The sequence below is a fragment of the Alosa pseudoharengus genome, unplaced genomic scaffold (assembly GCF_046254945.1).
Source record: "Alosa pseudoharengus isolate Yale_2024_CS ecotype anadromous, Long Island Sound unplaced genomic scaffold, YU_APseudo_1.1 YU_APseudo_1.1_scf_9, whole genome shotgun sequence".
Lineage (NCBI taxonomy): Eukaryota > Metazoa > Chordata > Actinopteri > Clupeiformes > Clupeidae > Alosa > Alosa pseudoharengus.
In genome coordinates this window covers 24,357,043-24,372,541 of record NW_027468881.1, presented here as the reverse complement: position 1 = coordinate 24,372,541, position 15,499 = coordinate 24,357,043, and the positions used below count along the sequence as shown (strand labels likewise).

Below are 15,499 nucleotides of genomic sequence, written 5' to 3'. Positions count from 1 at the left end.
CCACGGTCAATTGGAGCAGAATTAATGGATAAACCAGGGTTCCTACGCAGTATGGAAAACCTGGAAAAGTATGGAATTTGATTTTAGTAATTTCCAGGTCTGGATAAGTATGGAAAAAAGAAACAAGGGTATGGAGAAATATTTGTGTTTCCAGACTATTGCATTTGCAGTACTTATCACTTCACTCAGGTCATAATGAACCATTCCTACTGTTGTGTAGCTTAACTGTCAGTCCCCATCGTCAAGATACAACTAAGATACAACTAAAAATGACCAAGCTAAATGGTCGAATATTAAGTGTCATTTTTTAATTCACTTCAGTTGTCCATACCTTTGTTTTCACTGAGTTATCCCAAACCAGAAGTGGCCGCAATGTCGAGAATATGGTCAGAAAAATCTACCGAGAAGTTTGGAAATTTAAGTATGGAAAAAGTATGGAATTTTGAAATGGAAAATGTGTAGGAACCCTGATAAACGGTCATGATCAGTTTAAATACCAAAAGCACATGGTGCAGTTAACACAGGGAGAGAATCATCACTGGATCAGCTGTGGTCATGAAGGTCACTCAGTTTCTCCATTTAATGCCATAATATGCTTTCTGGAGATACGCTTCAAACTTCCCTAATCTGGAGTTATTATTCCTATACACCCTCAGGACTGTTTCAACTTGTTTATATTTCAATGGTTTATACAGTTTTAGCATCTGAAAAAATATTATACAGAATAAAAAAAATTATATACAGAAACCAATGAGTCTATGCTTTCCTCCATACAGTTATGTAGGTTTCATGCTTGTACATGTACACAAGGTACCAATAAGTTACTTCTCCCCTCACAGTAGTAAATCTGTCACAATATGACAGCAGTTTCCTAAATTATATAATTTGGATCCCATAGCCTAAACAACTGGACAGAGAGATGTCTTTTTCTGGACCATGTCACAGGGGACCACTTTACCCTGCTAGATTAAAATAAATCTGCTTTTATTTAAGGATTAGATACACTGCACAACATCTTAGGGTTACATCCACACCCAGTGTCCAAAATAACATTAGCACGGATGTTGAGAAGGTAGACCTACTCCCAAGATCGACTCATACTGTTAGGGGAACACTTATGGATTTATATATAATCGATAAATTATAAAACTGTAGTATGTAGTTTTAAAAACGTGTTTGTAGTACATTATGTTTTGAAGACACTGCATCTCAGATTGTTGAATTAAGGATAGCATAGAATGGAAAGACCAGAATAGAAAGGCCATCAGCAGTAAAGCTCACCTAATTATTGAAGTGGGTGCCAGATAAGCATGAGGGGGCTCTAGATATCTGCTGAAATGGGTCATATTATTCCCCGGACAAATTCTAGGGTTGTGAATTAGCTTATAAATAGTATCTGGGCATGTTGATGATATACCAACATTGCATGCCTTCTGTGTTCACATCATAGAACAAGGTGAAGTACTCTTCATCCATTGTATGTCATCTTTAGTGTGTTTTACAATGTGCTATTCAAAGATTTCAACAATGTTTATATAATCTGTATAGTCTTCACAAAAGCATCTTAAAGACAGTCTTCCTACTACCCTTTCCTAGTGTCCTAAAGAAAGCAGTATATAATTTGCTGTGACATTGTATAAATGCTCTCAGTTAACAATGAAAAATCTATGTCTTTATTCTACATAATCTAATAAATAACCTTCAGAACAGTGAAAAAAAACTTTCTATACTGAAAAGTAAACTGACAGGGATCAGTCACACAGGGCCTGAGGTAGACGGTCTGTGCTCCAGGGATTGTCGCCCCCTCACACCTGTCTCAGTTTACAATGGTGGCCTGGCTCCCCAGTAACATGAAGCCTTGACTTCTATGCAATGTGTGACCTTTCCAGCGATATCAGTGCCATAGGTCATTTAAATGACTCCTGCCCAGTATGTGTGCAAGCACAAGAACTGTCTCCTCTAACACACACACACACACACACATAAAAACTCCTGCCTTAGCCTGCAAGTCTGAAGCAAATGTAAACATGTAAAGGATACTCCTTACTGCCTACTCCTACAGCCAAAAACGTGTGATGGGTGCAGGGGTCAATTGCATGCATAATCACACTTTGGTGCTGTTGAACATGTTTAATTGTGAATTTGTAGTCCCACATTCAACATGTATACCACAGTGAGATTTGTGTTAGCTTTGTTGCATATACACTCCCAACACTCAATGGGACACTCAAAGAATATGACAGATCACATCAGTTTCAGACATGGTTAAAACGGTGCTTTTTTTTGTTGGTTAATGGCTGAATACAACAGTTTTAGTGTAAATGAAACACTTCTTATAAGACGAGAAACATGTTATCCATGCTGTGATATCTAAATGTAATACATGATATCTGAAGAGTATTTTATACAGGAACACATATTCAAAAAAACATACACACACACACACACACACAGGAAATACTCATCACACAATCCACACAGCACACACACTCACACACACACACGCAAAAGGAAATTTACCATTAATCTCGGCAAACCATCTATCAAATCACATATTATGTCAACCCTGTGCCGATCCTCTTTAAATTATCTTTATAAAGGACATTTATTGCTGGCCTTTGACTTAAATCATTCTTCTATGCACAATAATAGAACTACTTATGGGAAAATAAACATACATGGGGATAATAAGTCTTATCTTAGACGTTACTTCCAAACTTCCATCATTGTTGTCTCAACGTCCTCTTCAACGTTTCCAGCACGTCACAGACTATTCACTTCAGACACAAATAACCTTCTACAGGATGCCCTACCACTCATCGCCAGTGGGAAGCCTGCCATATTTGTAATTCTTTTACATAAAAGCCAGCCATAATTGTAGATCTTTTACATAAAGGTATCTTGAGAAAGAGATGTTAGCCACCGTTCTTTTTTTCAGAAGTTGGAGGATGAATATCATAATTAATTTAATATGGCACCCACTGCGTATCATATAGCATGCTTAAAACCCTCAGAAAACACACATCCCAGGAAAATCAATGTTAAAGTGTAAATATAATTTACTTCACCCTACAAGTAGACTAGATTGCCGTTGTTATGAATGTTGTTACAGTATTGAGTGCACCATTTAAGATTTGAGGATGTGACTTTGGATATGAGTGACTGGTGGTTGCTACATTTAGCTACTTTGTCATGTGGACCTGAAATATTAATGCAAAAACAAACTTAAAACAAAAATATTTTTTTACTCAATGCTTATGGGGTTGAAATGAATGAAAGAAACTGAATTTTGTCAATTTAAACTTTGCAATGTATGTTGGTGATAGGTTTGGACTGACCAATAAGGCACTCAAGAAGATAAAAGTAAAGCAAGAATAGCAAAAAAAAAGAAAGGAAGGAAGATGGATCAGAAACAGTGAACAACTAAATAGACTCCCAGCACGAGGAGGATACTGGGTTCTTGCACGGCTGCGATGAAACAGGTGACCACACTCATGCCAAACATGGCAGGTCTCAGAGTGCTCCAGATGCTGACAGGACCGTCCAGGGTGCCCACTGAGTTTCCAGGCATCTCCAGTGCATCTTCAGGGGCCTCCAGGGTCAGGATGGTTGGACAGGCTGGACAGGAGGCTTCAACGGGGGACTCCTTTTCCTCAGTACCAGCAGAGACGTCGAGACTGTCTTTCTCTGGGACGTGGGATGCATCTCTGGTCGATGGTGTAGTGTGGGAGTCAATGGTGAAATACTGCGGCAAGGCCATTTCTTCAGCAAAGTTTTTCTGTTCAACTGGTCTGAGATCGGAGGTAACTGCCAAATCTTCATGATTAGTAAATTCGGAATCCAAGGAAGCAGTTGATTCCTCTAATGCAGGTGGCTCGCGTGGCTTCGGGTGCTGCGGTGGTTTTGGTGACTTGTCAGCATCAGAGATGGTATCAGAGAGAGAGAGTGTCATACTGTCTTCGCCTGTTGGCCCTGGGTGGACAGGGCTTTGGTGGGTTGGCAGCAAACGGCTCGCTGCTGAGGAAGACACGTCCGCTCCTGCAGCTTGAGCAGACTCTTCTTTCAGTCTGAGCTCTCGGCCCCTAGAGATCTCCGACTGACTGCCGGACTCGACTGTTGACGTCAGTGGGCCCGGGCTCACCCGAGGGACCTCCTCAAGGTCAGCGTTTTCCTCCAGAGCAATTTCTACTCCAACGACTTCTGTGCTCCCATTCCGCGCATGTTCATCAAGGATGTCCGAGCTTGTTGGTGACTCCAACTCTGTGACGGTGCTTCTCTCTGCCCCTTCAAACCTCTCACTGGTGTCAATCTTCTCCTCGATCTTTCCAGGCTCCTCCTCTGCCCCTTCAAACCTCTCACTGGTGTCAATCTTCTCCTCGATCTCTCCAGGCTCCTCCTCTGCTAACGCTGTGAGCTCCTCAAAATCATCCCCCATCTCTTCGGCAGACGTGAGCCTTGTTTCTTTGTCCTTGTTCACATCCATTTCTTCAGCAGATGTAAGCCTTGTGTCTTTGTGCTTATTCCCATCCATTTCATCACCTAATAACAGACACGGGGCAGCCTGGTCAGGAGGGTCTGAGTGATGAGGTATATCTGTTGCTACTTCAGGCTTAGGGTCTGTGTGTCTGGTCTCTGAGGGTGGCATCAATCCAAAGTTGTCTTCAGCAATAGTGTGTTCTGCCAAGGCTGATACAGCACTGTGGCATGCTGAGATTGAAGTTACATCTTTGACTTCTTTCTGGACCGCTGGTTCACTCTCTTGGTTCTCTTGCTGTGGTTGCGGTGGGTGGTTCAGGTCTGATCCAAGTTCTGGTTCTGACAGTGGCAGGGAAGTGCTGGCTTGGGATGTGGTGTCCTGCTGATCGCACAGGCTCCTCTCAATGGCTGGAGCAGTCAGGTCAGTGGTAGTGCTAGAATAGGGTGTGCCTTCTGTTATTGTTGTTGTTGTTGTTGTTGTTGCTGTTTGCGAAGGGTCTGTGCTGGAGAGAGATCCCTGCTCCTGACCTCCCACCTGTAATACAGAGGCAGAGAGTGACAGGCAATACAAACAACAGCAAACACAGCTAAGGACAATAATCAGGGTTCCTAAATCTAAATAAAAGGGTTTTGTGGCTATTCATAACCATTTATTCAATCATTTAAGTTTAATCATGCAGAGCAGAAAAAATGGCTCCTATGAAATCTGGTAGATATAAGAATCAAGAACCATTTTGAAATGTACAAAATAACACCAGACTTTATATTTAGTTTTATTTTTAAAAAATAAAAAAAAACATGAAATCAATAATAATACCATGCCACTGACACGAAAACAGTGGGAACCCTTACGTTTGAAAACAAGAAACGAATAATTAGTACTGAGCCTTCAGACACCATGCTGATGCAGTAAACTGACTCATCAGGGGTGCTCAGTAAACCATTTTTTTTAAAGACATCTACACATGTATGAGGATTTTTAAAGATTATATAGGTCTATATAAAAAAACAAACACCCTATAGAATTTGTGTGGTATGGGGTGATTGTTTTTATACTTTATGTCAAAAAGACCACATAAGAGGTTTTGGTGATCCACCATCTTAGTTGACTTCCCCTTAAAGTGCATGGACATTTGCAGCTTCTGTGGTTAAGGAAATTCGCCAGGAAGTGTTTTGTATTCTCCCATTTACTCCAGTTCCCATTGGCTGTCTCCCATGAGGACCAAATAAAGGAGCTTCTATCCAGTCTCAACATATAGTGAGCATTCTTGGCGTACTGGGTTTCTTCACTATGTACATATATCCCCATGCTTTTTACATTCAAATCGATTAAACACAATGCATCAAATAACTGAAAGTGCACTACCATGCGTCATTTAGTGTGGCAATTAAGCTGCTACAGACATACAATACATTTACATCTACATTTTGACATCTAATGTACATTCAAAGTCAAATTAAAACAATACACAGACATACACACTGAAATGTTTGAAATAAAATGAATACAGGATACAAGGCAGCAATGTTTCCTGTTGATACATTGTGTAGTGTCATAAAACACAAACACACTTGACAAAAATCAAGTAGCCAAGCATAACAGAAACTGATTATACATGTTATTCTGCAAATCATCCTTAAAGGCAGTTTGTAATCTACAGTTACAATATCTACATGTACATGACTGTATTTGTACTCTAATAGAAACATAAATTAGAAGAACTCTTCTGGATATGTGAGAAATTAAGAGTTTTTGTTCTAGATACACCATACACCATAAAAACATGTACCTGTATAATGACACAGATGGAAATGAATGCATCATGTTTATGTTTTATTCTATTAACGTTTATTTGGTTAGACAGTCAGCAATCGTACGCGATTGTCACATTCAGCTAACATCTCCTCATGATCCATTAGCTGCCCATCCCCTGCACTGTAAAACAAGGTCTCTGTAGGCAGCCCAGGCTCCGAAAACTGGAAACAAACAAATTAGGGGCAGCCTGTTCTCCAAACAAAATCAAAACACTGTGTGAAGTTTCTCTGGGAATGCTGAAGGGAGGGGTGATCTACCTCTCTGGTGTGTTTTGTTTGGTCCTTGATTAAAATATTATGTAAGTTGTTTTGGACAAAAGCATCTGCTAAGAAATGTAAATATAAACATAAACATAAGAAAAATGCAACGCCATGCACGATCGCTGACTGCACCTTTAATTGGACACTAAACTACTATCATTAACTACAATGGCATATTATGAGACGCTTAAAGTTTAATGATTAATATTAATATGTATGATTGTAATGTGTTTTAAGAACAGATATGGTTTCCATGAATGTAAGCACAGTCCAGTGCCCTAGTTCCAGAAGATCACTGAAAGCGTATGAAAGTATTCATTTACATTATTTAGATCTTTTTCATGAACATTCTTCAATCCTGTTCCTGTCGTCACTGTTGTTTTTATTTATTATTTTTTTTACCTTTCGGGTAGGATAGAAACAGAAGAATCTGAACACACTCCACTTAGCCAATAAAACATTATCAGCTAATCCAGTGTGTTCAAGCAGGAAGACCAAATCATGCAGTAATGTGGCTTCACAGGGTCAGGATTAAGAAGGATGATTTTTAGATGAATCAGGCTGTAAAAGGCTATCCTCTGTTTTTTCTGTCACGTTATTAATACATCTGGGAGATGCATGAGGTAAATAGGGGGATGGCATATTCAGTGCATGCAGGTGACAGACAGTTGACGAACTAATGACAGACAATTAGCAAGCTCTGTGCACATTACCTAATGTCTTGCGGAAGCTTCAATAAGCTGTGTTCAACAGAAAAACAGCCATTGAGGTGAAACAGGAAATAAACAACATAACCATTAGGAGGAACATTATTAGCAATGTAAAAAGAATTTCATTAGAACTATTTCATGAATTATATAATATGGCATATTAAATATAACAAGTTTCAAATTTATATCTGCAGCATCTGGAATTGTTGTTTAAATTGCAGTTTGTAGAAGTGGACTAAAACCTTTAATCTTGGCATTACATTTTAACTAAATGACATGAGAGATTAGCAGCAAAGCTGATTTGAATTAATCATTTTGAATGATTTTAATGATGTTTTCATTTTCTTTATAAATGAAGCCAACATAATGACCCAAAAACAGTGGATATTTGTGTTTATAACATCTTTAACTTTAACAGACACACAGCTTATATGTACAGCACAAACATATTAACATTTAATTAATAGAAACACATACATAGAGTCGCATGTACATGAACTAATAGATGCACAAACATGTATACATACATACACATCATAAGGGTTAATTCTGCCAGCAATAAGCAAATAGTATTTTTCATTAGGTAAATTTGACAACATCATGTTTCTGAATTATAATTAGAATAACAATGAATGTGTTTAATTTCTGTACTTATATTTATTATTATGCATATTTCTGCATCTGTGTCCTTGCATGTATTTTGTATTTGTTTGTAATTTTTTGTACAAGTGTTGTCAATGCTGTTGTTTGTTTCTGTTGCAAGTCATGTGAAATTAACGATGTTGCTTAATCAACATTGAGTATTGCAGAATTTGTCAGCACTTTTGACATAAAACACTGTTTGACATCTTAAGATGTCTTTAGTTAAGCCCAAGAGCAGTTTTATATATTTAAAAATCTATATATTTAAATAAGAGTTACACAATTGCAGACAACTGTAGAAACAGTCTGTGTGCTAAAGTGTCCATCAAAAAATTGGACAACCAATCATTGTCTCTTTAGGAATAAGTGCTGAAATACAAATTTAGTAAAGCCTTTCAATTTCACTATTATTCACTATATTACTAAATATCTACCTAATGTGAAGTAAATATTGTGATCTTCTAGGCCTACCTAGATCAATATAATTCTAATTGTGTTCTAGGACATCAACAGTATTCCACTTTAGAATATTTATTAGAAATAGTTTGATTAAAATGTAATGAATAGAATAATATTTAAGAATGCATTCTAGAGTGTTCTCTTTATGGATGAAGTGCCTAAGTAGTACTGTGGCAGGCCTACTCACATCTATGTCCATCTCAGGATGAACGATCACAGGGTGCACCGGACGTGGCTGGTCCTCTGGCTCCCTACTAGCCCCTATGTTAAAACAGGAGAACAGGAAACCATCGTATGACTCAAGAGGAAGTCGACTCTGATGAAGCCACCATGAAACAAAATACCCATTTCTCACTCAATCCCCAAGTCACTCCACTAGCACAGTAATTATGCTTCAGCTTAATACCTCTTCTAAACTAAAAGCAAAGTACTTCCAAGACCTATTCTGAAAATATAAAAGTGTTTCTAATCTGAACTACCTGAACATCTGAACATGATTTCATCATACTATGCAGCTTCAAGTACACTGTATGCGTCTCAAACAAGACTGTGCACTGTGGTAAAGACTTTAAATGAGCACTTGATTCAGCACTGCATTTTTGATGAAAAAATTGTCGCATTTCAGTAACCTGACCCTTTGCCAGATGAATTTCGTTCCGCTTAACTCCGCCTAGCTTCACTCACATCCATCTGGGACCTCTTCCATTGAGAGTGATTTCTGCAACCGACTTTATCAATCAGGACGCAGGGCGGGAGTTTCATAGATGTGACGTAGTGGAGAAGCGACCGTGAGACTGTTATCAGCGTCACGGGTTGGCTTCGATGTGAGTGGTTGAAGTAGCACGTCAATAGATGACGGACAAGTGGCTTTTTCAATCATATGCAAGCATTTTTTGATTAGGCCCAGTCTTCTGAAACACCATTCCAATGGATCGGTTCCAGATGGATGAATGGAGCTAGGCGGAGCGAAATTCATCTGGCGAGGGTCAGGTTAGCATTTCAGTTCCTAATACCAAAACACATGAGCCCACACCCTCCTGCTGATGTGCCATTTCACTGGTTGGTTTCACCAGACTCACTACTTCATTTCACTTCATGAAGACTGTCTGGGTTCTCTCCATTGGGAAATGTTTTCAAAATGTGGAAAATGTAATGGGTGTAGACTTTGCGTTAACTTTGAAATCATTGACCCGGCCTAACCAATTACATTGATCAGGGATTCGTAACGTTACTTCCTACTTCGTCTAACCTTTACAAACTGATAATAAACCGCATTGGCAGTCAGGAAACAATGTATTTACCTTTGCTGTATAAATTTACACATTCCTCCAACTGCAAATGTTTCATGTTTGCAGGTGTTGCTACTGCCGTTTACCACAGCTACTTTCAAAACAACAAACAAATCATCAAATCATCAACAAGCAGAGTTCTCGTGCATGAACTATTGTACTACAGTACTCATGCGTCTCATCAGGTCCCTTCCCACAGGTGTATAAAATCAAGCACCTAGTTTATGAATGCAGACTGCATGGTGCTTGATTAATACACCTGTGGCAAGGGACCTGATGAAACCCATGAATACTGTAGTTATCATGTGACATGTGGAAATTCGCAAATTGACACACTTTCCTTGGTTATTTTAGACTTAAGACTTTGCACTTTGCCTATCATTCAAATTAGGCCCCTAGGTGTTGATTACCATGCCCAAGAGAGTTCCAGACACATAGTTCTAAGTTCTTAGAACATCTATTTGATTCAACTGCTGTCCAATCATGTCCAGTATGAAAGGTGAAATCCACATGTCTAATAAAACTGTTAGCCTAATTGCTCCTCATGGCCCTGTCCTGTAACTGTTTGTTCCATGTGTGTACTCATAAAAATGTTATTGTCTTCGCTCTGGCCACATAATTCCAGCCAATTAACACGTTGCTTCAACAGCATGCAATGCCATGCCAGTTAATCTAACTAGCTGTTACCGATTAAAATAGGTCTGTAAAAATGCATTCATGTTTATTTATAGTTTATACAAGCACCGTTTGTCAACACATAATTACTGTAAGGGTTCTCATACACAGCAAAATAAAAATATACTTTCTAAGAGCTACCTTGCATGTTGAAAGACATCATGCCATTTTAGTACAAAATGTACAGGCAAGCTCTTTACCACAGATTGCTCTTCATACTATTCATCCTGCACATTCACTTATTCTTACTTCTCTTATAATATTACTGTCTCTGCACAGCAATTGTACTGTTACCACATCGCACATAGCTGTACATACTGCATATATCTGTCTATACGGTTAATACTGAATATCCATATTTATTCTGTTTTTCTTATAATATATTCTAATACACTGCATATATCTATATTATTCTTACTACTCTTATTATAATGTTACTGCTACTACACTGCACATATCTGTACATGTTGTTCATACATTGTTCATACTACATAGCCATATTTATTCTGTTTGTATAAGGTAACTGCTAATACTGTACACTGCACATATATTTATATTTAATTTGTATTACTGTGAACCATCTTCAAACCAACTGTACACTACTGTCTATACTGCAGTAAATATATTGTACTGTCTATGCACCACATGTCTATACTTTGTATATCACATTGCACTTTTCTGCTTTTTTGCACTTCTGGTTAGACGCAAATTGCATTTTGTTGTCTTTGTACTTGTAGTTGTACTTGTATCTGCACAATAACAATAAAGTTGAATCCAATGTAATTTAATCTAATTTATAGAGTAATATACATGGCAAGTATGAATCCTAGGTGTTTCTTACGCTACAGTTTCAAGCTTTTAACCTTTAAGTGTCCATATACTTTGCTGACAGCAGCTCTCAGCACTATGTCGAAATAGCTAAATCGGGCCTTTCCACGTGTACCTTCGTCATCGTAGTCCTGAGAGTAGTCATAGTCCATTCTGGAGGAGGAAGAGAGGGTCATTTTAAAAGATCGCATTCGATGCCACACAACCGACTCAAACAATTAGATGAATGTATGATGTATGATTTGTGATATGTAAACATCAGAATGTACAGGCCTAATTTGGTCAACAGCAGGCACATTTAGCCACAGATGGGGCCTATGGGAGTCCATGTGGGATGTACTCTACAGGGATTCTTTACTGAAAGATGGTGAGATTAATGTGTAGTGAAGCTCCCAGACAGGCTGTGCTGTAATCTGGCTGTGAGGATGAGAAACTCTTCTCACTGGAAGCTAAAAATACTTTTAGCCTTTGGAGTGGAGTGTAGTAACGTGTTGTCTATTTTATCGTTATTGAGGGGAAGGACATTTGCATGATATAAACTGGTGGAAAGTCACTGATGAAATACTGGCTCGGAGTTGTTATTTTCACATGCACCTCCTAAATAATGGCCACAAGGATGAAACAGGTCTCTTACACAACTCGGTAGTAAGTTGTGTTAATTTACGGTGTATGTTTACGTGACCTTTTTCCTCAGAAGGCCAAGTCCTATGAGAGACATGCCTGTTGCCGTTGCCGTTCCTTTTAAGAGTGGAAAGTCACGATGACCCTAGTGGCATTTGCCTCCAGTGATACCATCTCAGCTGATCCAGTGTAGGACCTCAGAGATTCTGGGGACTGTCCTAAACGTCCCCCAACCCCCTTCCGAGCCCTCTAGCCGTCCCAGCCCCACCTTACCCCGCCCTCCACCTGCCACACCCCCTCAAGACCTTCACCCTTTTCCTCTGACACGTGACCTCATGCAGATGACAAATCACGTAGATCTACCTGACCAGACACAACCTGCCCTAATTAGGACCCTTTGCTAGGACACTTGGCTTCTCTGTTGGCCTCACACTCTTGCTCGTGGTCACCTATGTGGTTTGCGAGGTGCTATCGTATTAGCACACTGTAAATCTGCAGGGCCACACTTCCACAATGCAGAGCATCTTAGTTGGTCCTCTTTTGTCATCACTCCAAAGAAATGCTGTCGTATTGCACAGCATCTGCTTGTGGTATTGCAGCAGATGCATGACAATGATAAAATAAATAAAACTGCATGAGTAAGATAGGACACTAAGCACATCTTGTCTATGCTTGTCGTATGAAATGTTAACCTGACATATGATCAATGCACAAGTAAGATCAAATGCAGAGAGAAATAAAATTATAGCTGCCAATTGTACATCTGACAATGTAACACTTAGCAGTCTTAAACATACCCAGAGCAAGTTCGCTCATAAAGGCATGACATGTGGAGGTGCTACACCCTCATCCTTTGAACTACAACACTGGAATCTACCTTCGAGTGTTCAGACTATGTAAGATACGCTTTAAAACACTGCTAACCTTTATGGCTTGTCATGTATGGATCAGTTTGGGCCCCCAACACTCTGTATTGCCCTTTCACATTAAAAGCACTGAATGATGATGTGGTTTGAAAGGGTAGTGTGTGTGTGTTGGGGATGGGGTGGGGGGTTTGTCGCTGTACAGCGGAGGAAAATGATCATCACTCAGCCCTCGTCAAAGACACTAGCCTACTCTAGCAGTCAGGGCAGGAAGTCAGCCAGCCCAGTCTCCCACTCCTCTCTCTCCCACCACTTGCAGCAGAAAGGTCAGGGGTAAATCAGGCTAAAAGTGACACCTGCCTTGTCCTATTTTCAAGCTCCTCTCACACTCCTGGATAGTTGCCATACTGAGGGGTGTGTGCACTGTCGACTAAAGGCCAGACCCTGGATGTTCTGCATGTGGAATGACTGACTGACGTGAAACTAGTGACGTTTGCCATCTCTGACTATGTGCTATGACTTGCTTTACCTTTCGTTTGCTGTTCGGTTGTTTCGTTTGATGTCTGAAAACACGAAGCAGTGGACTACAGTTAGTGCCAGGCCAGGCTCATGCTCCTTTAAAAGAGCAGCAAAGGCACTTATAATAATGTCACTGGGGATATATTAAGGCTAATTAAGGAAGAGGCGGTTGTCTTTATTCAATTCTCCACTCAACAGAGTATGTGTGTGTGTGACAGAGAGCGAGAGCATAACAACACAACATAACATGTTCCGCTATAACTACACTAGGTTAACTGGTGCCGGCTACTCAATATACTTACCCAGGTCTTGGCGGCTTTAATATACCCCGTATGCTATGCAAATCCATGCCAGAGGCGTGAGCTGCACGGTCTTCAAATGTAACGAGAAGTGTAACCGAGTAATTCTTGCCGGAGTTGTTAGCCCAGAACTCTCCATTTGACGTTTCATAACGCACTACAAAATCAATTCGCGCGCCGTGGAAAAGGTAAGGTGGAGCAAATGACAATTTAAATGAGAACAGATCGGATTCTCCATCGTTAGAGCTTTCCAAATAATCTGCCGGATAATCAAAGAAGGTGCCCCAACCGTCCATGGTAGAGCGCACATACACTGACTTCTGGAACGAAATATTGAGAACACGAATTTTTCCGGAGAATGCCAGTGGCTCGTCAGGATCAAAAGACACAGGTTCCACTTCTACTTTATGGGCGCGCACAGCTGCCATCAATTCATCGCCAGATAACCCCTGAAACTCTGGATGCAGGTGGTAGGTCGGTTCGCGTACAGCGGCGCGATAACGAGCTTCCTCTGCCTCCCATCTTTCGGCGGTGTCTTCGTCGTCTGAATCAAAAGCAGCAAATTCTTTCACATCCACGAGATCTCCACCTGTGGCATCGGCGAATGACACTCGGCGTTTTAAAGCCAGTCGAATTCGCATATACTCCGCCGTCTCGTCAGCAATGGACGGGCCGCGCTTCCTGGGCACGGGAGAGGACCTGGGTATGAGTCGAATGTCATCCTCGGGTTCCTCGTCCTCGTCATCCACGGGAGAATTGCTGCGCTTCTCAGATCCTCCATTCCCCACCGGGACGAAGAGATCTCTTTGATCCGGGATGGCTAAGAAATTATTGTTTTGTGACATCTTGTCATGTTTCGACTAACAGCTGATATAAGCCATGTCCCTTGTTGCAACCACTCTAATGCAACTCTTTTACCTACTGTAGGCTTCAACTTAAACCATCCACCCTTTTCGGCCCACTGTAGACCTGAGTAGGACGTGTCTTCTTGCACGGCGCCAGTGGAGAACTAACAGCAGCGCTGAAGGCGAATTCTCCTTCGGTATTTCCCAATGATTCCGATACTTTACTGTGCATTGCGTGCATAGCAGATGTTCGGCTTGGATCGACAAGAATACGTTTCTATTTATAGACTGAATTATGTGTCCATGATTTGACCGCGGTTAAAAAGAGGAATCGCTGTGTTGGTGTTGGTACACCCCCCCTTTCTGTCTCTAAACAGCACACGCCCCCTTTTAAAAGCCAGAAGTGATTTTAGTTCCCCCGACAAAAAAGATGGCAACGTGACAGTAGCACCAGTCCGAGTAGAAAATCTGTCACTGATGTGGGTGGTAGGTAGGCCCTGTAGCCTACCGGGTCTTCGATACTTCAGACTCGCCCCGGACTTGGAGACTGACTGACATTTGTTTGTCATTAAATTGACGGCACAGCATGGTTCATTTGTTGCGTCACAAAATTACATCTGTGTGAACATAATGTGAAAACAGTAGGCTAGCCTAGGCTATGGGTTGACTGCCATCACGATCATTATGAAATGGCACTAAAATAGTCTTTTAAAGCTCCGTTGCTTAGGATGTTCGTGTTACAGTCGTCTTGGTGACTCACTTTCATGGTGCAGTTAACTCTCCTAGTGATAGCCTGCCGCGCCACGCACGGCTTTAAACCACTAGGTGGTAGTATCAGTGTGTAACTCGTAGACAGTGGTGTAACAAGAAGGCATAGCCTACACGCAGCAGCTGCTTGTCTGTGCGATTGACATCTGCTGGGCTGAGGTTATTTCCAAATTACTGAGATATCCTAGAAAGCGGGCCCTTTGTATAGGCTTTGGCCTCGTGGAAAAATACAAAAGGAGGAAAAGGATAAGGAATGGAAAACGAGCACCTCAGACATTTGATAAACCTGCTGATTAACACACACTTTGCATTTTGAACTTTATCAAAAGTATTTCCGTTAGCATGTGGAAACAAAACAATGGCTCCAACTAGATGTTGTAAGACAGTTATTTACCATAGTTTAGTTATATCGTTTTTTTTTTCAGTTCT

At 40.5% G+C, this 15,499-nt stretch overlaps 1 protein-coding gene across 1 annotated transcript; it reads right to left on the bottom strand.

Moving 5' to 3' along the window:
• Positions 1-815: 815 nt before the first annotated feature.
• Positions 816-14,645, bottom strand: LOC143114254 (uncharacterized). The gene is made up of 4 exons (XM_076275767.1): positions 13,461-14,645; positions 11,271-11,308; positions 8,551-8,624; positions 816-5,011 (listed from the first exon to the last, which is right to left on the bottom strand). The coding sequence occupies exons 1-4, from the start codon at positions 14,300-14,302 to the stop codon at positions 3,407-3,409; spliced, it is 2,559 nt and encodes an 852-aa protein (XP_076131882.1). The 5' UTR covers positions 14,303-14,645; the 3' UTR covers positions 816-3,406.
• Positions 14,646-15,499: the final 854 nt, after the last annotated feature.